This window comes from Aquarana catesbeiana, linkage group LG05, assembly GCF_042186555.1.
Source record: "Aquarana catesbeiana isolate 2022-GZ linkage group LG05, ASM4218655v1, whole genome shotgun sequence".
Taxonomy (NCBI): domain Eukaryota; kingdom Metazoa; phylum Chordata; class Amphibia; order Anura; family Ranidae; genus Aquarana; species Aquarana catesbeiana.
Genome location: NC_133328.1, coordinates 424,022,620 through 424,046,305, shown reverse-complemented (window position 1 = coordinate 424,046,305; position 23,686 = coordinate 424,022,620). Strand labels below are relative to the sequence as shown.

Below are 23,686 nucleotides of genomic sequence, written 5' to 3'. Positions count from 1 at the left end.
CAGTATCGATCGATCACTGTCACTTACAAAACACTAAACGCATAACTGCAGCGTTCGCAGAGTAAGGCCTGATCCCTGCGATCGCTAACATTTTTTTTTGGTAGCATTTTGGTGAACTGGCAAGCACCAGCCCCAGGCAGTGTCAGGTTAGCGACAGTACCGATAACACCCACGCACGCACCGTACGCCTCCCTTAGTGGTATAGTATCTGAACGGATCAATATCTGATCCGATCAGATCTATACTAGTGTCCCCAGCAGTTTAGGGTTCCCAAAAACGCAGTGTTAGCGGGATCAGCCCAGATACCTGCTAGCACCAGCGTTTTGCCCCTCCGCCCGGCCCACCCCAGCCCACCCAAGTTCAGTATCGATCGATCACTGACACTTACAAAACACTAAACGCATAACTGCAGCATTCGCAGAGTAAGGCCTGATCCCTGCGATCGCTAACAGTTTTTTTGGTAGCGTTTTGGTGAACTAGCAAGCACCAGCGGCCTAGTACACCCCGGTCGTAGTCAAACCAGCACTGCAGTAACACTTGGTGACGTGGCGAGTCCCATAAGTGCAGTTCGAGCTGGTGAGGTGGCAAGCACAAGTAGTGTCCCGCTGCCACCAAGAAGATGACAAACACAGGCCCGTCGTGCCCATAATACCCTTCCTGCTACATTCGCCAATCCTAATTGGGAACCCACCACTTCTTCAGCGCCCGTACTTCTCCCATTCACATCCCCAACCAAATGCAGTCGGCTGCATGAGAGGCATTTTCTTTATGTCCTCCCGAGTACCCCTACCCAACGAACCCCCCCAAAAAAGATGTTGTGTCGTGGATATAGGCGTGACACCCGCTATTATTGTCTCTCCTGTCCTGACAATCCTGGTCTTTGCATTGGTGAATGTTTTGAACGCTACCATACACTAGTTGAGTATTAGCGTAGGGTACAGCATTGCACAGACTAGGCACACTTTCACAGGGTCTCCCAAGATGCCATCGCATTTTGAGAGACCCGAACCTAGAACCGGTTACAGTTATAAAAGTTAGTTACAAAAAAAAGTGTAAAAAAAAAATATGTATATATATAACATAAAAAAAAATAGTTGTTGTTTTATTGTTCAATCTCGCTCTCTGTTCTCTCTCTATCGTTCTGCTCTTTTTTACTGTATTCTATTCTGCAATGTTTTATTGTTATGTTTTATAATGTTTGCTTTTCAGGTATGCAATTTTTTATACTTTACCGTTTACTGTGTTTTATTGTTAACCATTTTTTGTCTTCAGGTACGCCATTCACGACTTTGAGTGGTTATACCAGAATGATGCCTGCAGGTTTAGGTATCATCTTGGTATCATTCTTTTCAGCCAGCGGTCGGCTTTCATGTAAAAGCAATCCTAGCGGCTAATTAGCCACTAGACTACTTTTAGAAGCAGTGGGAGGGAATGCCCCCCCCCCCCACCGTCTCTTGTGTTTTTCTCTGGCTCTCCTGTCTCAACCTGAGAATGCAGCCGGTGATTCAGCCAGCTGACCATAGAGCTGATCAGAGACCAGAGTGGCTCCAAACATCTCTATGGCCTAAGAAACCGGTAGCTACGAGCATTTCATGACTTAGATTTCGCCGGATGTAAACAGCGCCATTGGGAAATTGGGAAAGCATTTTATCACACCGATCTTGGTGTGGTCAGATGCTTTGAGGGCAGAGGAGAGATCTAGGGTCTAATAGACCCCAATTTTTTCAAAAAAGAGTACCTGTCACTACCTATTGCTATCATAGGGGATATTTACATTCCCTGAAATAACAATAAAAATGATTAAAAAAAAAAAAAAATGAAAGGAACAGTTTAAAAATAAGATAAAAAAGCAAAAAAATTAATAAAAAAAAAAAAAAAAAAAGCACCCCTGTCCCCCCCTGCTCTCGCGCTAAGGTGAACGCAAGCGTCGGTCTGGCGTCAAATGTAAACAGCAATTGCACCATGCATGTGAGGTATCACCGCAAAGGTCAGATTGAGGGCAGTAATTTTAGCAGTAGACCTCCTCTGTAAATCTAAAGTGGTAACCTGTAAAGGCTTTTAAAGGCTTTAAAAAATGTATTTATTTTGTTGCCACTGCACGTTTGTGTGCAGTTTTAAAGCATGTCATGTTTGGTATCCATGTTCTCGGCCTCTTCTTTCTTGCTGCTGGCACCACTCTGGAGATCACTAGCCAGGATAAGAGATAGAATGCAGTTGGTATCACTCTGCATGGGACAGAAGCCAGCACTACAGAGGAGGCATCAGCTTTTGCAGCTCTTGCTCCCTACTACAACTACAACTTTACAAGTATTCCCTCTGCATTGCACTCTAATGCTCTGGGATGGCGGGTCAGCAAGCCCAAGCCGCGATCTACCAGATCTGCAGGTTGCTGACCTCCGATCTAAACCATTCCATTGTAGCTCTGGCTGTATGTTTAGGGTCTTTGTCCTGCTGGAATGTAAACCTCCATCCCAGTCTTAAGTCTTTTACAGACTCTAACAGGTTTTTTCTAAATTTGCCCTGTATTTGGCTCCATCCATCTTCCTATCAACTCTGACCAGCTTCCCTGTCCCTGCTTACGAAAAGCATCCCCACTACCATTGTTCACGGTGGGGATGGTGTGTTCAGGGTGATGTACAGTGTTCGTTTTCCGCCACACATAGCGTTTTGCTTTTAGGCCAAAAAGTAAAATTTTGGTCTCATTTGACCAGAGCACTTACTATCTACCCACTTCCACATGTTTGCTGTGTCCCCCACATGGCTTCTCACAAACTTCTTATGGCTTTTTTCTTTCAACAATGTCTTTCTTCTTGCCCCCTTTATAAAGTCCAGATTTGTGCAGTGCTCTACTAATTGTTGTCCTGTGGACAGATTCTCTAACCTAAGCTGTGGATCTCTGCAACTCCTCGAGAGTTACCATGGGCCTCTTGGCTGCTTATCTGATTAATGCTTTCCTTGCCCAGCCTGTCAGTTTAGGTGGGTGGCCATGTCTTGGTAGATTTGCAGTTGTGCCATACTCTTTCCATTTTCAGGTGATGGAACCTAACCCTGCTTTAAACTTCTTCACAACTTTATCACTGACCTGTCTGGTGTGTTCCCCGGCCTTCATGATACTGTTTGTTTACTAAGGTTCTCTAACAAACCTCTGAGGGCTTTGCAGAACAGTTGTATTTATACTGAGATTAAATTACACACAGGTGGACTCTATTTACTACTTAGGTGACTTCTGAAGGTAATTGGTTCCACTAGATTTTAGTTAGGGGTATCAGAGTAAAGGGGGGTGAATACAAATGCACGCCACACTTTTCACATATTTATTTGTAAAAAATGTTGAAAACATTTATCATTTTCCTTCCATGTCACAATTATGTACCACTTTGTGTTGGTCTATCATATAAAATCCCAATAAAATACATTTATGTTTTTGGTTGTAACATGACAAACTGTGGAAAATTTCAAGGGGTATGAATACTTTTCCAAGGCACTGTAGTAATGTAAATAAAGTTAATAGTAATTTTGTTTGAGCAGGACATGTATATAGTGTGTTGCCATTTTTTTGGTTTATTAGCGTTTACCATTTTTTGGTTTGTGAAGAATTTTGATATAGTCAAAATATAGTCACCTTATTTATTCCCTGGACTATGGATCATAGGCTGTGTTTTGGTGGTTTTTGTGGTAGGCGATTTTAGGATTATTATAGGGTTCATTTTCAGAGCAATTAGGATAAATTTGCTTCTGTATTGAAGAACGTTCACAAATGGATTTGTTGTGCAGTTGCATTTTGCTGTTCCTTAAGAACCTCTAAAAACCTCTGCCTATAATTTCATTGTCGTAATAAATGTGCAAGCTTCATATCCTAACAATTCCTGTGTGCTTTTATCTTCTTAATAAATGTCATTAAGTAGAAAAAAATGTTTACTGCATGCTCAGAAAGGTAGTTTTTTTCATGATACATTTTGTGAGATGCAACATATTCTCCCATAATTGCTCCAATTTCCATAGTCTTTATACCAATTTTACATTGTACATGCAAAGACTTAAACATATGCAGGCAATAGCTTTCAATAGCCCTAATATTGAGAAGGCAAAGGAGAAAAGTGCCATATTATCAGATAAAATGAGTGTTACTTTAAGGTAACGTCAGTATGGTTCAGGAAACCAATAAACATACAATGTTGTAATACTAACTTTGCAACTTTTTCTCTTGTGAGGTAAAGACCAGGTTGATAACTTCCTTTTTTCTTTCTTTTTTTTTGTAATCTAAATTACTCTATCTATTTTTTTTTTCCCATTATAATTTTGATTGAAGTTTTGCATCAGTATTAACACAAACACAGTCTTTTACATAGTCTTCAATTATGTGTCCCTCTATTCCTGAATAAATCTACCACAATCTACAATATCATAGAGAGGCCCACATATACATTTAATTATACAGAAAAAAACACAGCGCTGGCAACTGGCACATGAAATGGTCAATTTAAATGTAACTACAAAATTGCACTAAGTGCTCGATGGATCGAGTGACATATAGTGAAAGTGAGATAAATCTGTTTGGAAACAAAAACATTGGCAATAGACTATACCTCAATATTTAGCAAAATAAATATATATGCACATCATCAAATAAAAAATCCAGGATGGGTGTAGATAGATATTGCGTCGACGTGTTTCGCCCCACCAGGGCGTCTTTGAGGGGCGAAACGCATCGACGCAATATCCGGCTCACGTTCGTAACCAGTGACGTGGTTTCCTGTTCTTTGTGGAACGCACGCTATCATAGCGGCGTTCATGGACAATTCTGAATGCCTGTTTGCAGTCTCCATTCTGTGAGTAGCGCTATTATGCGCATCTGATCCTCTTCCCTACGGTATTACACCATATCTTTTTTCATATCTTTTTGGGTGGAATATGATGTCCGCGGCTTTCAAGGTTATATCCCAGTGACAGCAGTCCAAGTCTCATTCCATTCTCCTGCAACCGCTGCAGCATCTCAGGTGACTGTATGCAAACCTTGGCTAAGGAGCTGGAAGTCTGCCATTACTGCTTAGTGGGTCTTATCCTGAGGAATGTCTACACCCATCCTGGATTTTTTTATTTGATTATGTGCATATATATTTATTTTGCTAAATATTGAGGTATATTCTAATGCCAATGTTTTTGTTTCCAAACCGATTTATCTCACTTTCACTATATGTCACTCGATCCATCGAGCACGTTTGTAGTTACATTTAAATTCACCATTTCATGTGCCAGTTGCCAGCGCTGTGTTTTTTTCTGTATAATTATCAAGTTGTAGCACTTGCATCCAGCAGCTGTAACAGTTCTTTGCACTTATTTATTTTTGCCAGCGCTGTTTTTATTATTTATTTTTATCACATATACATTTAGAGTCTCCCATAAAGAGAAGAATTCTCCTTCGTTAACCCAACCTCTAGCCACTTGGGGAAGAAAAAAAAAAGAGAAATAAGGCAAAGAACAATATAATTATCTCCTCTCTCTCCCATCATCTCCGCCTGTGCCCCCACGCCCCCAATTAACTATTTTGGAATGTACATTACTTCCAACAACTCCCTCATCTTTGAGGATGCACAGAAAGATTTCCATGGGGATCATACTTTAAGAAAGTCTCGCAATTGTCATTTATCATTGCAGTTAATTCTTCCATTCTCCGCAAATATTGCATTTCCTCTACCCACTCTATCATTCCCGTTGGGTCAGGAGATCTCTAAAATCTCAGTATAACAGCCCTTGCGGCCATGACTCAAAAGCATGGGAGTCCCTCCTTGACCTCGCTAGCAGAGCCGTAAGGATAGACAACAATGCTACCTGCGGCATACAAACAACCTCTCTATTCCTTATAAATTCATATACATCGAACATAGTTGTCCAAAAGGGTGCAATTCTTGGGCATGTCCACCACAAATGGAGTAATGTGCCCAGATCTGTTTGACACCTCCAGCAGATCTTTGACTTTTGAAGACATTTTTGGGCAGCCTAACCAGATATTGATACCATCTTGATATTAGTTTAAAGTTTTTTTTTTTTCTTGTACTTTACGAACTAAGGACATTATATGTGTCCACATAAATACGTTTGTGGTGTCTTCCTGTGAGATTGTCCTCCCCAATTCCCTTTCCCACTCAGCTATATAGTATGGTACTCTTGGGGTTGAGGCCGGCAACAGTAAAGCATAAATAGTTGAAATTGGTTGGGAAGGAGCCTGCGTCCCTAAACATAACTTTTTAAAACATGTAAAAGGTCTGTGTATTGGTCCCTTCCTTGCTAAGTTGGAAATATTCCTACCAATTTCCTTGCAGTTATTCTGAACCCTCCAGCATTTCCCTTAGTGACTTTAAATTGCTCTCAGTGAAATTGAGAAAGAGGTCCACTTGAATTGTCCCTGTCTAAACTGTCATGGTGGAAAACCTGGGTTGCCCAGAACTGGGGTCAATGGTCGAAATAGTTATAGTTTTTATTGAATGATCCCAAATTTTAAGAAGTGATAATAATGGAGAGGGTAAAGCAGTAGTTTTTGAATGTTTTTTAGGGGGTATCCATGGCAAAGACAGAGGGGGAAGTGGAACCATATGGACTTCTATTTGGGCTCATTGCTTATCCTTGAAGCAATGCCGTGTGGAAAAAATATCTTATTAAATCGACAACTTTGTGTACAAAAAAATTATTTTCATTTTCTCTCCGCATGTTACAAAAACTTGTTGGCCAAAAAATTATTTCAAAGACACACCATGCTGCTTAAAAATGTACCCTTGGGGTGTTTATTTCCTAAAATGTGGGTTTTTTTTTGGGTGCTTCCATAAATGTGATAATCAGGAAATTGAATGTGTAATGTATGCACTTAGAATGCTTTTAGGTCTTGGATTGTGGGCCTTTCAATGTGGCTAGACTGTGAAATAGCCTCACACATGTGTTATCCCTATAATCTGGAAGAGTAGCAGAATGTGTTTTGAGGCAAAATTCTAAGTATGGCTATGCTGTATATTAGAAATATAATTGTAATTGACAATTTTGTGTATATAAAAAATACCTTGGGATGTTTGCTTTCCAAAACGGGGTCATTTCGTGGGCGTTTCACTTGTCCTGGCACTTCAGGGACTCAAGAAATATGATAGGTAGTCAGGAAATAAGATGTCTAATTTATGCTCTTTGAAAGCTCAAAGGTGTTCCTGGAATTTTGGGCCCCTCTATGCATCTAGTGAAAAAGTAATATCCCCATACTCTGAGGGGTAGCAGAATGTGTTTTGAGGTGTAATTGTAAGTATGCCTATGCTGTGTGTGAGAAATAACTTAAAGTTACACATTTGTGAGAAGAAGGGAAGTTTGGTTTTTATTTTATTTAAAAAACAAACCTACATACTCACCTAGGTGGATGCAGCATCTGTCCCCGCCTCTAAGACCAAGAACCAATCGATCACAGACCATTGCTCGCATGGTTCTCGGTCTTCAGTGATCAGAGAGCCAGTGACTGTCAGTCACCATCTCTCTGCTATGTCCTTTCAGTGCTCACTGGAGCACTGGGCTATGCATGGGGTGGGAGTGGCTGTCTCAAGCTCTCCACAGCATGCTGAGAGGATGAGCCAGCTGCTGGTCCAGGCATCTGGGTGGATCCTGACATTAAAGTTGGGAACTCTCCAGAGTCTGGACCAGCGTTGTAACGTCAGTGGACTTTCGCCCGCTGTTGGCTGAATATGGGTCACAGGAGTGAAATTCTTATGCCTGTGAGCATCTATTCTAAAACTGTCTCCTGCAATATTCAAGCACATTTTTTTACAGCTGCGCAATGACTATCTCTGTTCACAGGTGAACGACCATTTCAGTGCACACTGTGCGAGAAAGCTTTTAACCAGAAGAGTGCACTACAAGTGCATATGAAAAAACACACTGGAGAAAAACCATACAAATGTGATTACTGTTCAATGACCTTCTCCCAGAAATGCAATATGAAGCTGCACATGAAGCGAACCCATTCTTACCCTGGTAGGTTTTATTGATGTCCTGCTGTATGTTGTCTATGCAGAGTAAACTTTTCAGTGTTCACTGATGGTAAAAATTAAAGCACATAGGAATATAGATATTATTATTATCATTATTATTATTATGAGTTCGAGCTTTTGTGAACTAGAATTAATTATCAAGGGGGGCGTGGCCAAGTCAGGCATGTGAGAGGACGCATCTCTCACAGCTCCCGGCAGTGATCCGGTAACCGATCCTCCCCCAGCCCATATACTGACTTTAAACTGACATATGCAGCACAGGTACGATCCGGAGACCCCAGGGGAACATCCGCTGCTTTTTGCACTAGGGGAAAGTCCCAAAAAGGACAGCTGCAGATGTCGGGCCTAGAAATCCAAGATGGCGCCACGGCGGCCTCAGTGAAGAACACACCGCGCGGACAGGACAAAACGAAGGACGCTGGTCCTAAATCAAATAAGACTCCCAAGCCTCCTGGTAGGGATGCCCCTAGAGACATGCTCTATTATGCACAAAAAATGTGTGGGACTCTGGGGACAGAACAGCCATTTCGCCCTGCAGGGACAAAACACATGCAGGAGGCCATGCAGGTAGACACTCTCCCTATACACTGGGGAGAGGAGAAGGGGGAGCAGACAGCCCATGCATCTGGGGAACCACACAGCTCAGCAGACTTGGACACTGTGCAACCCACTTTGGCTGCTATCCTTAGAGCTGTAAATAATTGTACAGCCTCTGTTAACACTCTGAAGGAACAGTTTGGGGGCCTGAGAGAGGATGTGGCATTATTAAGGCAGGACATGCAAAAGATATGCGAGCGCACTACTGCTGTGGAAAGTAGAGTCAGTGACATGGAAGATCAGTTACCACCCATGGCGCAGGACACCAGAGCAGCATTACAACTAGCCAAAGCAGCAAACGATCGTGCAGAGGACATGGAAAATCGCTTAAGACGAAACAATGTTCGCATAGTGGGGTTGCCTGAGAAAGTTGAGGGTAGGGACCCCACTACATATGTGGAAAACTGGCTAGTGGAAGTTTTTGGTAAAACCGCCTTTTCTCCCTTTTTTGCGGTGGAACGTGCTCACAGAGTGCCCTCACGCCCGCCTCCACCAGGTGGCCCCCCCAGATCCATCCTGGCGAGAATCCTCCATTATAGGGACAGGGCAGCTGTGCTGAGACAAGCTCGTGAAAAGGGTAATGCTTTACATAACGGTACCCGAGTGTCCTTTTACCTGGACTTTTCGGCAGAAGTCTAGAGACGCAGAGCCAAATTCACGGATGTCAAAAGCAGGCTGTGACTTCTGCAACTTCCGTATGCCATGTTGTACCCGGCGAAACTTCGGATAGTAGTGAGAGGCCAGGCTCAGTTCTTTGAATCCGCTAAGGAAGCTGCAACCTGGTTGGATAGGAATGAGCAGGCACTGAAGAGACAGGTGCCACTGGAGGATGATTGCGCTAACCACGGAGATTACTTCTAAGGGGCTGAACAGCATGATAAAAGCATTCCTGATTGATCCTATGGACAGGTAACAATAAAATACCCTCTCTATAAATTAAAAGATGTTCCTTGGCTAGGGGACAAAATATTCCTAAACACAGTAAAGAGAGCGAATTGGATCAAAGTTGAACATGCAGATGCATACTTCAAATAAAAAGGAGCGATGGATGCTCGCTGACAGTGTTAAAGTTGCCACGTTGGCAGAGTGCGAAGTTTACAGCACGGGACAGTTTCTTGTTTTACATTACCCTGTTGTTGTGGGGAAGCTTTTATTGGCAAGGGAAAAACGTAGAGTATATGCGCACTCAGTTAATCAAGACCGTATTGTTCTCATTGTATACGCCGGATCCAGAGGAACTACAGAGCGGATGAGGATACACCGACTCGCATATTTGCAAATACATGTCCAGCCACCGAACACTGTTCACCGGAAAGCATGGCCGACATCCCTATAGTATCTTGGAACATTAGGGGTCTCCACTCCTCCTTAAAGCGCACCATGATTCGCATGTGCTTAAAGAAATACATCCCCGGAATACTTTGTTATCAAGAAACCCACTTGACTGCGGACTGTGAGTTTTCTGAGATACTCCTGGGTGGGAAAGGTCTATCATTCCACACACACTTCCTACTCTAGGGGGGTGAGTGTGCTGATTCACGGAACACTGGACTATGAAGAATTTGCAAGTGAAATTGATATGGAGGGTCGTTATGTTTTTCTCCATTGCAGGTTGGGTACATTGATATGTGTGTTGGCTGTTGTATACATTCCTCCTCCTTTCACGGCGGCGGTGCTTAGGTCTCTGCTTACATTTCTGGATGGCAGGCCTGACGTGCCGTTGTTGGTCCCGGGGGACTTTAACTGTTGTCTGAACCCCCCTGGCGCGGTTGTTGCAAGAGGTTGGCTGGGTGGATATCTGGAGACACCGAACCCCGTTTTTTCCAAAACACACGGCAGTCTGTCCAGAATTGATCTGGGGGTGTGCAGCTTAAACATGCTCCCTTTTGTGTCTGACATGATCCACAAACCCTGCAGTGTATCTGACCATTCCCCCGTGGTTATAAAGATTACAATAGCCCCAATAGTTACACTAACTAAGGCCCCTTGGAAATTTAACGCCTTTTGGCTGAAACTGTTCCGCTCTCATGAGGGGGTAGTGGGGAGCATGCGTGAGTTTTTTCACACCCAGGATCCAAATGAGTCCATTGTTGGACAATGGGATGCCTTCAAGGCATATTTAAGGGGAGTTTTGATTGCTGAAATGAATAAAGTCAAACATGATTCTTCTGTTCTTAAAACCGAAATGGAGGCCAGAGTCCAGGAAATGGAGCAAATGTATATTACAGACCCTTCGGACTCGACCAAGGAGGCCTGGCAGGCAGCTCTTTCTGCATGTCACCACCTGCTGTCCTCTTCGGCCGAAAAGAAGAGGTTCTTTGCGAAACAGGCGTTTTTTGAAGAGGGCGAAAAAACGGGCCGCATATTGGCGAGGATTGCGAATTCTTAGCAGAAGTCACCAACCATAGGTGCTGTTAGAACTAAGATGGGTAACCTAGTTAACACACCTGAAAAGGTGTTGCAGGAACTAGCTGATTTTTATGAAGACCTATATAGGCCGGGTACATCCTACACATCAGAGGATCTAGAGCAGTACTTAGAACTGATTGACTTCCCTGAATTAAATGAGGGTCAGAGAGCAGACTTAGAAAGCCCACTTACGGTAGAAGAACTACAGAATGCAGTCAGCTCCTTCCCTAATTGCAAAGCACCAGTGGAAGACGGGATCCCTATGGAGATATATAAACAATACCTTACTGACTTATTGCCACAACTACTCAAAGTTTTCAATAGTTCCCGGGAGGAGGGACATTTACCAATCTCAATGTCCAGGGCCAATATTATTTTGCTCCTTAAACCGGCAAAGATCCAGTAGATCCAGGGGCGTATCGCCCGATCTCATTGCTACAGAGCGATGTGAAAATATTAGCTAAAGCACTGGCCATTAGAATGAATGGAGTAATTACCTCTATTGTGCATGGAGACTAGGCTGGCTTCATGCCCAATAAATCAACTGCCGTCAATCTCAGAAGGTTATTCCTTTATATTCAGTCTAGAGCTGACAGTGTGGGTAGTAGGGCCCTATTATCGTTAGATGCTACTAAAGCGTTTGACAGCATAGATTGGGACTATTTATGGTCAGTGCTGCACAAATTCAGATTCGGCCCGAATTATATTTCCTGGGTCAAACTCCTTTACAGCCAGCCGGTGGCCGCTGTTAGGGTGTGTGGCTTCCTGTCCCCGAGCTTCGAGTTGAGGAGGGGTACAAGGCAGGGATGTCCCCTGTCTCCCCTCCTCTTTGCGCTGGCCATTGAACCATTGGTGATTGGGATCAGGGCAAATAGGCCCATCACTGGCTTTTGCTATGGAGACATACAGGAAAAAGTTATGTTGTATGCTGATGATACCATGCTTTTACTTGGTGACACTGACCTTTCGCTTCAAGAGGCCATGTTGACCATATCCAAGTTTGGGAGGTTTTCGGGTTTACTTATAAATTGGTCAAAGTCTGCCCTTCTCTTACTGGACAGAGATGTCTCACAGACGGTGAACGCCTCTTGCCCCATGCCGATTGCTACCTCCTTTAAATATTTAGGGATTTAAATTACTTCCCAGCCTAGGGATTTCATCCACTTGAACATTTTTCCCCTCCTAAAACGATTCCGAGACAAAATAAAAACATAGAACTCTCTCTCTTTCTGTCAGTAGCGGGTAGAGTGAACGTAATAAAAATGATTCTTATGCCACAGTTACTTTACCTCCTACATAATACTCCTATGGTTATTCCCTTAAAGATATTCCATATAGTTAATGCCATCTTCCGAACCCTCATTTGGAAGAATAAACCCGCCCGGATCAAATTAGAACACTTACAGAGGCCCAAAGACAGCGGTGGTCTGGCATTGTCCAATCCATGGGTATATTATTTGGCTGCCCAATTGCAACACTTGATAGGTACATTTGTACCATCGCAAGACTCGTCCCATAAACGAATGATTCACACAGTAGGAAGAGGCCCGATTCACATGGCTCTGGAAGCCTTAGCCTTCACTAAACCACACAAAAAATACCCAACTTTCAGTTTGGTGCAAAAAGTATGGAATAAGTCCAAATACCTCCAGAATGTGGATGGCTATACAGAGTATAGCCCCATCTGGCATAATGATACCTATGGGGAACTGGCCAAATTACAATGTGGGGCTCGTTGGAAGAAGTTTGGAGTTACACACATTAAATATATATTTAGGGATGGGGTTTTGCGTACATTTGCTGACCTGAAGGAAACATATAATTTGCCTCCCTTGATGCATTTTTATTATATGCAACTTAGACATGTGGTGGTGGTTCAGGGCCGCTCTTCGGAGTGGCACTTGTCCCCAACCCCTGTATTTAACCTCCTGGGGGATGCTGGCTCGTCTAAAGGATTTATCTCTCAATGCTATGCCATCCTGTTGCAATCCGTGATGAGGCGGCATCCCCTGAAGGTAAGGGAGAAATGGGAAACAGAGGTGGGACAGCTAGACGGTGATCAGTGGGAGGAGATTTTTCAGGCAGTGAACCTTTGTTCACTCAATGTGTCCCAAAAACGTACCCAACTCTACATATTGTTGAGAACGTACTATACTCCACACCGGCTACATCTCATGAATATGCAGGCTGAACCGACATGTACGAGATGCAAACGAGACCACGGGGACCTTATACACATGCTGTGGAGGTGTCCCAAGCTACATACATATTGGGCGGGAGTGGTGTGGAACATCAACTCAATCTTTACTGTGACTCTTCCACAGGACCCTAGAGCATGTCTCTTGGGGGCTCTGGAGGAGTATGAGTGGGAGGGTCACTGTAGAGAAGCTGTACATAGAGTACTTTTTCAAGGTAGAAATCTGATTATGACTCACTGGAAGTCTGAGACGCCCCCGACTATTAAGGAATGGACTGATAATATTAACGTAACTGAGATTGGAAAAGTTGATATATCAACATAGAGGTAGCATGCAAAAATTTGAAAAATTATGGGCGCCATGGTTAGATGTACCGGGATTGGCCCCTATGGAACTAGTGACTGACATGTTACTGGGAATCTATGTTGGGTGAAGTACAGATTAAGTTTGGCTATAACTGGGATTAAGTGTTAATGCTGTTACTTTGAGGTTGATGATTGTTAACCGGAGTGTGTAATATACAGAGGTGTTGTATGGTCTTGAATACAATGAATACAATGTCTGTAACGTTTTTCCTGCAAATTTAATAAAAATCTTGTTGGATAAAAAAAAAGAATGAATTATCAAACTCAAATGGTTTATTTAGCAATAAATCAGATTCAAAACTGGTAATTGTGAGTCTACAATGTTATTATTAATACTTTGATTAACAAGACTCACTATTGTGAGATGTAATTGTGAAAGACAGTACTGTTGGATCTTTATATAGTAATTTCAAGTGTGTTACATGCATGTATTCCTTAATGAAAGCCCAGGGAAATCCACCTTATCTGCAAGACAATAATCCCTGAAAGCATTCTGCATTTTACTATGAAGTCTGACACTTGTATACAGTAGCCGTAATATTTATATTTTGCAACCCCATTCACTGTCTGCTTTAGTGAGAAAGTGATGAGAGCCATGAGGATGGGACAGGTCTTCAAGACTAATGTATTAAAAGTGGGGTTTGATTTGCACAACAAAAAGTTTTCCCTTATCAAACACCACTAATTTAATTGCTATGGCCAACAATTTCACTTTTGCTGCAGTTTAAAAAAAACAAGCCAGTTTGTCTGCACATAGAGGGCCTCACTGAGTTTCAATTTTACTCTTGCTTCATTATGCTAACAATCTTCCTGAAAAAGGTCTGTTTGTCCATTTGTTAGTGTCCATTAGTGTTAGTCTCATAATGTGTACAGTATGTCATGAATGGGTCTGTCTCTATATTTGCTTTGCAAATATCAGCAATCCCATAAAAGTCATAAATAATACCCTTGAAATTGTTTTAATATTTGCAAAACTTGCTTTCTGATATTCACAAGCAAATGTAGCATGCATTTGGTGAAATCTATTTGTTCCAATGTTATTAAATTGGACATAATTAGAATGTGTTAACTATTATACATGTTGTTACATAGATTTCTCTGTCGAATATAAGCTGTACTAGATTCAAAATACCCTGAGAACATTCGATAAGAAGAAAAAAAGTACCATCAGTTTTGCCCTGTTTTCACACAGCCACAGCTTTATACAATTCCTAAACCGAATGAGTGAATGCTAGAAGCAGTGTACATGTACTTTTGCTGGGCAAATAGCTGTACAATAAAAAAATAATGGAATGCTAGATAACTGATAATTGATAGATTGTACTCCATGAGGTCAGTGCTTTGCAAGGGGCATTAACAGGTGTAAGTCACTTGACACGCTGGTAAATTTTGTATGTGTAAATTTGGTGTTGCCATTGACTCAGTTATTACTTTATAGATCTTATTGAAGAAGTGTCATTGCACCCAGAGGAAGATGAAGGTGGAGAAGACATCACCCAAACTCTTGACTTGGAGGAAGTTGTCCAGGAATCATCCGGAGAATGGCAGTGTGGAATAACCAATGTTTTCCGATGACCAAAATCACTTCATTATTCTGTGTAAATCGTATACACACATGTATTGAACAGTCTTAGCATTACGTTCAAACTCCTCTGTATGGTGGAGTGCCATTCCACTTTACCATGCATCAAATGTAAATATTATTCAGGTGCTATATGTTGGAAATGCTGACCAGCGTGTATTATATTCTGAATTTCTACTTTTACTCAGGTACTTCTGACAATATAATTTGCGCTTACAGAACTCTTTGTTGTTTCAATGACTCTTGATCTCCAGAGCATCATCTGGATGCAAAACACGAGTCAGGAGTGCAATGATTTCATGTATGAATGTTGAAGTAAAGATGATTGCACTTGCTGACCCCTAGTTCCTTAGCTTTTGTGATGTTCTGCTGAATAAAATGTACACACAAGGTACATGCTAATTGGCTGAAACAATATACAGCTGCATGTACATATACATTGATGTTTACATGCACACAATTCTAAATATGCTCTTATACTATATTCTGATTTTATATGCAACTCTACTGGTAGAATATCATGTTACAAAATAATAAACACCTGTTTTATTTTTCCCCCTAGTTTTATATGGAGGGAAATTCAGTTTGGTTCTTATTTGGGAAGTGGCTGGTCCATTTTCTATGTAAATTAAAGTATAAGTACTTGATAGGGATTCTAAATTGTTTATAAAAGCGTATAACTCTATTATACATTTAAGGTGTTCAGCTTAACATTTCCATTTTTTTGGTCACTATAGAGTACAAATCACTTCTACAGTTGTGTTTTTTGTTTTTTGTTTTTTTTTTTACAAAATGTGAAGACAAGTCATCATGGCAGCAATATTTTACAGCAATTATGTCTTTTTTTTTTTTTTTTACAACCAAAAAATATTTTATCTCTGTACTGTTTACATTGGGTATTTTTTTAAACATTTATTTAAATGTGCAGTTTAGAGCACATTAATATATATTTTAGGTTCCCCTAGGTCTTTCTTCTGTCTAATTTTAGCATATTTGAAGGATAAATGCAAATGTGTAAGTAGTAATAGTTGTAAAATTAAACCATTCAGGTCTATATGAACGTTTTCCAGATTTTCTGTTTTGGTAAAAAGGCCAAACAGTAGATATATAATATAATAAACAATTTATGAGCGTGTCCATATTGAAAAAAAAATCTAATTTTGAGACATTTGAAATCCACATTTAAATGCTCATTTGACCAAAGTAATATAGTAAAATCTATGTTGTTAGCTTTTGGACATTTTGAAACATTCCAGCTGTGACTTTTTATTCCTCCTTCCTTGCTTATTTACTGCAATACCATCTGACCAGCAGATATTTTTTACTTTTGTTGCTTTTGCGGAGTCAGTGAAAAGCTAACATGTTTTCAAAATACAAAAAATAGGAATTTCCTTTTTACATTTTGAATTCTGACATTAAAGCAGAGTTCCACCCATTTAAATGTCAGCAGCTACAAAAAGTATAGCTGCTGACTTTTAATAATCAGACACTCAACTGTCCCACGGTCCAGCAATGCGGGCTCATGAAGCTCCACTCCTCTCCCCTCCTCCCCAAGGCACCGACATTCTAACTGTGGGCGTCCGGCTGTGGCTTCACAGCCGGGCGCGCACTGCTCATGCACGAGCTGCGCTGCGCGCTGTGAATGGTTTGGGACCTGTGACGTGTCCCAGCAGATTGCAGGGGGGGAGGGGGGAGAGGTGAACTTCCTTTCCTTTTTTGAAAGAAAAAAATAAATCCTCTCTATGTACATTGTAATTATCTTAGGAAACTTTGTAGCAGATTCTTTCCTGTTTCTGTTGTTAAGACAAAGCTGTACGTTAAACTATGTTCTTGGAAGTCTAGTTCCTGAATGGGATTGTCTGTGTTCAGTAATATCAGTTGATGAACTTTCAGTGTTCTGATGGGGAATGTTGCAGTGTCTGTATTCCTATAGAAGTGACTAACCCTTAAAAAATATATATTTCTTATTGCAGACTCAGAGGATGCCTAAAACTTGACTTGCATCTTAGTACAGACTTCTGAAAAAATCAGTGAGCCAATCACACAGGCAGGAAATTACATTTCCAGGGATAATCTTAATACAGAATGCTTGCAGGTTGCTATATTGCATTAATTGTACAGAAAATTAGAGCTGTTGCAGATTGAACAGGAAGGGTAATGGCGTTCAGTTTTAATATGGTTTGTGTAGCAGTCGTATATGTTATAATGTTTACTTTTTTTGCTATATTTTTTCACAAAAGTATTCTGTAGAGCCAGGTAAAATTATTATAAAATTAAAAAGTTTTGCACATGTTCAATTCGTAGATAGTATCATGCTTCCCTTGCACTTCATTATGCCTCATTTATGAAACCTGTCAGACCATGTTAAATGGGAAGGAGTCACAACTGACTCTTTGATGTGGAGTATTTTAGAAATAGGAAATATGTAGCTTAATGCAAAGATTACTGGTGTTGATAAGAGAGACAGCGTGCATCCTTTTACCTCCTGACATTTTATTAATATCTAAAATCAGAATAAGGCCCCTTTCACACTGGGGCGGTGGGGGCGTCGGCGGTACAACAGCGCTATTTTTAGCGCTGCTGTACCGTTGTTCTTGTAGCGGTATAGCCGCGCTGTCCCATTGATTTCAATGGGCAGGAGCGGTTTAGGAGCGGTGAATACACCGCTCCTTCACCGCTCCAAAAAAGCGATTTGCAGGACTTTTTTCACCGCCCTGCCTGCGCACCGCTTCAGTGTGAAAGCCCTCGGGCTTTCACACTGAACAAACAGCGGAGGCTGTTTAGGGGCAGTTTGCAGGCGGTATTTTTAGTGCAATAACGCCTGCAAACCGCCCCAGTGTGAAAGGGGTCTAACTTATTGCTTGTGGGTCTCCCTACAGCTGATCAATCCTAATTACTGACTTCCGATGATTTGTTGTACATGATGTCTCTGTGTGGGGACAGCCATCTTGGTAGAAGCAGGATTTTGCCTCCTCATGTCAGAGCCTCCAGCAAGGAGAAAAGTGAGTAGCACAGTAGGGACATCACTAAATCTCACTTTAAATCCCCAAAGACTAGCAGTCTAAGATACAGTGCCCTAGATCCCACACTGCTAATATACAGCTATGAGACTGTAGGCACGCTCACACTGCATTGCACTGCTATTTTTCAGAAAAAAATCTAAACAAAAGAACTTTGGGGCGGCACAGTGGTGTAGTGGGTAGCACTCTCGCCTAGCAGTAAAAAGGGTCGCTGGTTCGAATCCCAACCACGACACTACCTGACTGGAGTTTGCATGTTCTCCCTGTGCCTGCGTGGGTTTCCTCCGGGTACTCCGGTTTCCTCCCACACTCCAAAGACATGCTGGTAGGTTAATTGGCTTCTGTCCAAAATTGGTCTTAGTATATGAATGTGAGTTTGGGACCTTGGATTGTGGGCCCCTTGGGGATAGGGTACGATGTGTGTGTGGATCGCTGCGTGGATTGATGACACTGTATGGGTGCCTTAAATAAATAGGGATAATTGTAGGCACGCAACCACACTTACTCAGGTTGAACTGGATGGACTGGTGTCTTTATTCAACCTTACTAACTATGTAACTATGTATTTCCAGGGTTCTCCTTTGGCATAATTACCATTTCTAAATGTTTATAACATTGCTAGTCTTCAGTTTTTGACTTTAGATCCACTCTAAGCCTCTCCCCATATCTGTGAAATTCACACCAAAATTTAGTTATGTTTGATCAACGATATTATTTTCCTAATACCTGAAGATCATGTCACCATAATCCCACCAATGTGGTGGCAGTAGGAGGGCATGAATCCTTAAAGTGTTTGTAACCGTGTAACTTAAATTCACTGCCAGCTTCTCTCTTGTATCCAGGCATAGCATACTCTGTGTGTTTTTTCAAAATCTAATTACCTTTTTTCATGTATCTTCAGGCTGGTCATATGACTCCCAGCCGCTCTCCTACTCCGCTCCAAGGCTACAATGGGAGGGGGCCAAGATCTCCCTCTGACGTCAGCCGGGAGGTCACGTGACCGTCGTGCTGGCCGCTTAGCCTCTCCTGCTGTAGCCCTGGATCAGAGATGTAGAGCGGCTGGGAGTTATGTGACTGGCCTGAAGATCTCTAAAAAAGGTATTTAGAGGCTTGAGGCTTTGTTTAAAAAAAAAAATTCTAACACTGTGCATTATGGCTGAATAAAACAGAGGGTCTGGCAGTGAAATTTTTTAAAGTTTGGTTTAGTTCTATTAGCGGCAGGAAGGGGGGGAGACAGCTCACACAGACACACATTGCTGACAGGCAGAGACATGGGGGGAGAGGGGGGAGAGAGGAGAGCTTCAGATGACGGAGGCACGTAAACTGACCACGGTAATCAGGGCTCAGCAGCCATGCCTATCGTGGTCAGCACACAGAGGGGGACACAGGAACTGGCAGGATCAGTTAGGTTTTTTACAGCTTACAGAGGAACAGATTAAACAGCACAAGCACTGTGCTGTTTAACCTGCTATGAGGAAACAGGATCTCTTTTTTTTTTTTTGTTACAACCACTTTAAGGGCTCATTTATACTTGCTTGAACTTTAACACACATTAACCTGCTTTTTTAAAGCTTTAATAAGGTTTGGCAAATGCTCCGTGTGTGCTAATATTCTATTTGTTTTAAAGGGGCCCAGTAGAACCCCGGCTCAGTAGTACCCTCACTCAGTAGATCTCCAGCTATTAGTACCCCTGTTCAGCAGATCCCCTTTTTATTAGTACACTCCTTCAGCACATCCCTAGCTTATTAGTAGCCTTGTTCAGCAGATCTCCTGCTCTGCTGATCCCCCACTCAGTAGTAACCCCCAGCTTGCTGATCCTCTGGTTTGCTGATCCTCCTCTCTCTCTGGTCCCTGTTCACTTCTCACTATATTGCTCTTATGCTGTTCACCACGTGTGACATCTGCTAGTTTTCACTGCTCTGGTCCCCCAGCTCTGCTGATCCTCTGCCGCTCAGTCTTCTCTCTTCCATCCCCGCTCACCTTCTTCTATAGCGTTCCCGTGTTGCACACCACGCGTGCAGTCTGCTAGTTGCTCCGCTCCAGTCCTGACCCAACTCGCCTTCCTGCTGCTCCACACTGCACACCAGAAATGACATCTGCACCTGACATTTCCAGAATATATACACATGAACCGGAAGTGACTGCTGATGATGTCTTTCCGGTTCGCTTGTTAGTTTCCCAGTGCATCCTAGGATATTTCATATTTGCAATAATACTAAAACAAAGCGAAGCTAACACTGAATAAAAGCTCCTCAAAAGCTTCAGGTGCTTCAGGTTGGGTTTACACCTATGCGAATTGGATGCACCGCATCCAATTTGCATGACAGGAGATTGTGAGCAGTTCACATATCTCCATTGCGGCTGCAGAGTGGCTTGCACAGGAATGCTGTGCGTCTTTGGCTCCGTTTCAGGGCTGAATTCAGGCAAAAATCCGACCCCGATTCTTCCCTGAAATGGAGAACAGAGACACACCGGACCCCTGCTGCAAGCCGCATCTGTCGTAGGTGTGAATCCAGCCTCAAGCAAGCTTTGTCATAGACTTCTATGGAGGTTTTGGAGAATCTTTGAAGCACCAGGAAAGCAACATAAGATATAATTTTTGAAGCAAAGCAAACACAACTTGTGAACAGGACTGTTAGGTAACCATTTTATTAAGTTTCCAATGCCACATTTTGAAACAAGTGTAAACGAGCCATTGCCTAAAGAGTTTGAGTATAGTCTGTCATTTTAATAACGCAAAGTGCAGCTACTCATTGGCCCCAGCCATATATCTGACTCCATTAAAGTGAAATCTGATTAATGCTGCTGCACCTTGTATAACATCATTGCCTTTCATGCTGCTTTATTGAACATGTCAAATATTAAACAGGAAAGCAACACATCACAAGTGGTTTCTATTATCTCTATCAATATTGTAAAAGTTTTGTTTTCATTTTATTTTTATGATGAAAATATTTATTTTGTAAATGTTTGTATATAACAAAAAAATGGCATCATAGTATTTTTTGTAAAACTGAAAACTTCCTTGAAAAATCCATTGTAAGCAGCCTTTTGTAAATTATGTAACATGGTTTGTTTTAATACTATATGCTACATGCTTCTACTGTTTGATTTGTACTTTCATAAGCTGTGAACATTTGCACTTTTACCTGTTTTTTGTTTCTGATTTTGAACATGGCTGTTGTTCATTGAGAGGTTTTCTATTCAAGCAATAAATTGCACAGGCCCATCCCTTCTCTGTTTGGATATTTGCTTAAAACTCCTGCTGATAAGCTAATTTAACAGTGCAGCTGAGAGAACTCTTCTTGGCTTTCTTAACATAATATAGACAAAATTGAAAAAATTATTTTTTTAAGCAGTAGGTTATCATTACCTTATGCCACAGAAAGTCGAGAAGTTTCTCTGGTGGTTTCACTTTCCAGTGAGGATACCCCTGCCCATTAGTAGTAGGTGGTACTTGCTAAGAAGTTGTCTATCTGCCTAAAAATGTAAAACATCTTAGGCTTCATTAACACTGTGCAATTGCCACATACACTGCAAATTCTGGTGGCAAAAATCTGCAGATTCCTGAGGCTGGAATGACAGGTGTATGCGAAGAGCTGTGGCCATTCTCCCTATACAATGCAATGAGATGCTGACGGTGGCCGCAGCTATTTGCGACTGTTGGCAGGTGTTCGCACATCCAGCAATTACATGCAGTTCGAGACAGATGATCTTGACACTGACACTGTCTCTAACCACAGATATTTGCTGACTGTGTGAACAGCTGCAGACCGATATCTAATTCATATGATTTCATCTCCTGATAACATTCTATTGTAAATATAGAGCATTAAGCAGCTTGTGACTTTTTTTGTTTGTAAAATATTGAACTTAAAGTGTATTAAACAGATATTTTTTAATAATGTGTCTCTATTTACATTCCTTTAGATAGTCCACTCCCATGTGTATATATATATATATATATATATATATATATATATATATATATATATATATATATATATATACATGGTACACTATTATTCTGTACATTTTTATATTTTTCTTTTCGCATTCCAACTTTTTTGAATCAGTGATTTCCAAATATTTTTATCCCAATGGTACATTAGCTTGAATGTAACAAGCAGAAATGCTCAAAAAAAAAAAAAAAAAAAAAAGAAAAATATATTTTGTTAACTTCTAACAGTTCTTTACAGTAGGAGATGGTCAGACTTTAGAATTCTCTGCTAAAGAAGATGACAATAGGTGGCAGTATAAAAGGATGTGAATGTCTATTTGATGCCTTTCTTGCTAAAAAATAGTATCTGCACAATTCATAAGCACAAGGATTGATACATTAAATTATTCTGACTTCTATTTAATGAAGACAAATAATTCCTGTAACCACTGAGGATACATTAAAGCTCCCTCACCAGGGTTTTTGTTATGTCTTTTTTATGGATCTACAATATTAGCATAATAGATTGAGTCTTTTTTTAACCCTAAATGGTAGATCACATGACACGGGTCCTCACAAGAACATTAAAAGGAAGCACTGTGCGGGTATTCTTACCAGGTGACCTACAAATGCTTGGCTGTTGAGAAGTGAATGAAATGAATTGAACAGTTCACACTACCATGCTCACTGGGCATCACCCCAACCCAACCAATATATAAAGTGTTTGGACTGCAACTGATTATTGAGTGCTCAACTGGCAGGAGATAGCCACGTGATAAATATGGATGCCTTCATCGCCAGTTTCAGCAGCCCTTGCACAGTATATCTTCATTTCTAATGGGAAAAGATGTCACAATGTTAAGTTACGTTAGACTAATCACACTATTTTCATTTTTACAACCAGAAGTTTATTAGGTTAAACCTTTAAATTTGGAAGGCTTCTTCCTTTTTGTAATTGTAAATATAGATTTTTAAGGGAAACACATTTATTAAAACTTGCATTAAGTTATCTGGGGCCAACCATTTTAAGCATTTTGTGCCCAGCCTTTAGCTTTAATCCACTCCACAATGTACATTGTATGGTTTGGGAACACTGTTCATTTACAGCACATCTCCTCTCTGTTGCTAAAACAGGTGAAAAAAGTTCAGAGCAGGGATGCATAGAAAGCATTTCTTCATTAAGAGAAGACTCGTTTGTCCAAAAAGGTCTCTGACTAAATGGGTAGCTCACAGCAATAAAAAAGAAGCTGCAAATTGTGCTTTTATCTGTTTGCATTGCTTCACTCAGACCAAGATTCGTGAGAATGGAGAATCCATGAATGGATAAAATAATGTTGTTCTCTTTGAGGTATTGCTCTGAACCGTCTGTTCTGGCTGGTAGGGGCTATAGAAGCATGAAGCACTAAGCATAAAGTGCTCAAATGCTTAAGCCTATAATTATAAACAGAGCGAAGCAAAACTTGATCAGCAAAGTTACAAACCTCAAGATGTGAACACAAAATCCATAAGAGCAGTGTGTAAACTGCAGTTGATTTACCTTGGCTATGAGATAGTTCTTTC

At 41.2% G+C, this 23,686-nt stretch overlaps 1 protein-coding gene across 2 annotated transcripts in view; it reads left to right on the top strand.

The window, feature by feature from the left end:
• Positions 1-22,091, top strand: part of ZNF236 (zinc finger protein 236) — a 461,432-nt gene extending 439,341 nt beyond the window's left edge. For both annotated transcript variants that reach the window (XM_073631228.1, XM_073631227.1), the window contains exons 32-33: positions 7,822-7,998; positions 15,023-22,091. In XM_073631228.1, the coding sequence (XP_073487329.1) occupies positions 7,822-7,998; positions 15,023-15,159 (314 nt within the window). In that variant the 3' untranslated portion in view covers positions 15,160-22,091. The remainder of the gene's footprint in view (positions 1-7,821; positions 7,999-15,022) is intronic.
• The last annotated feature ends 1,595 nt before the right edge of the window (positions 22,092-23,686 follow it).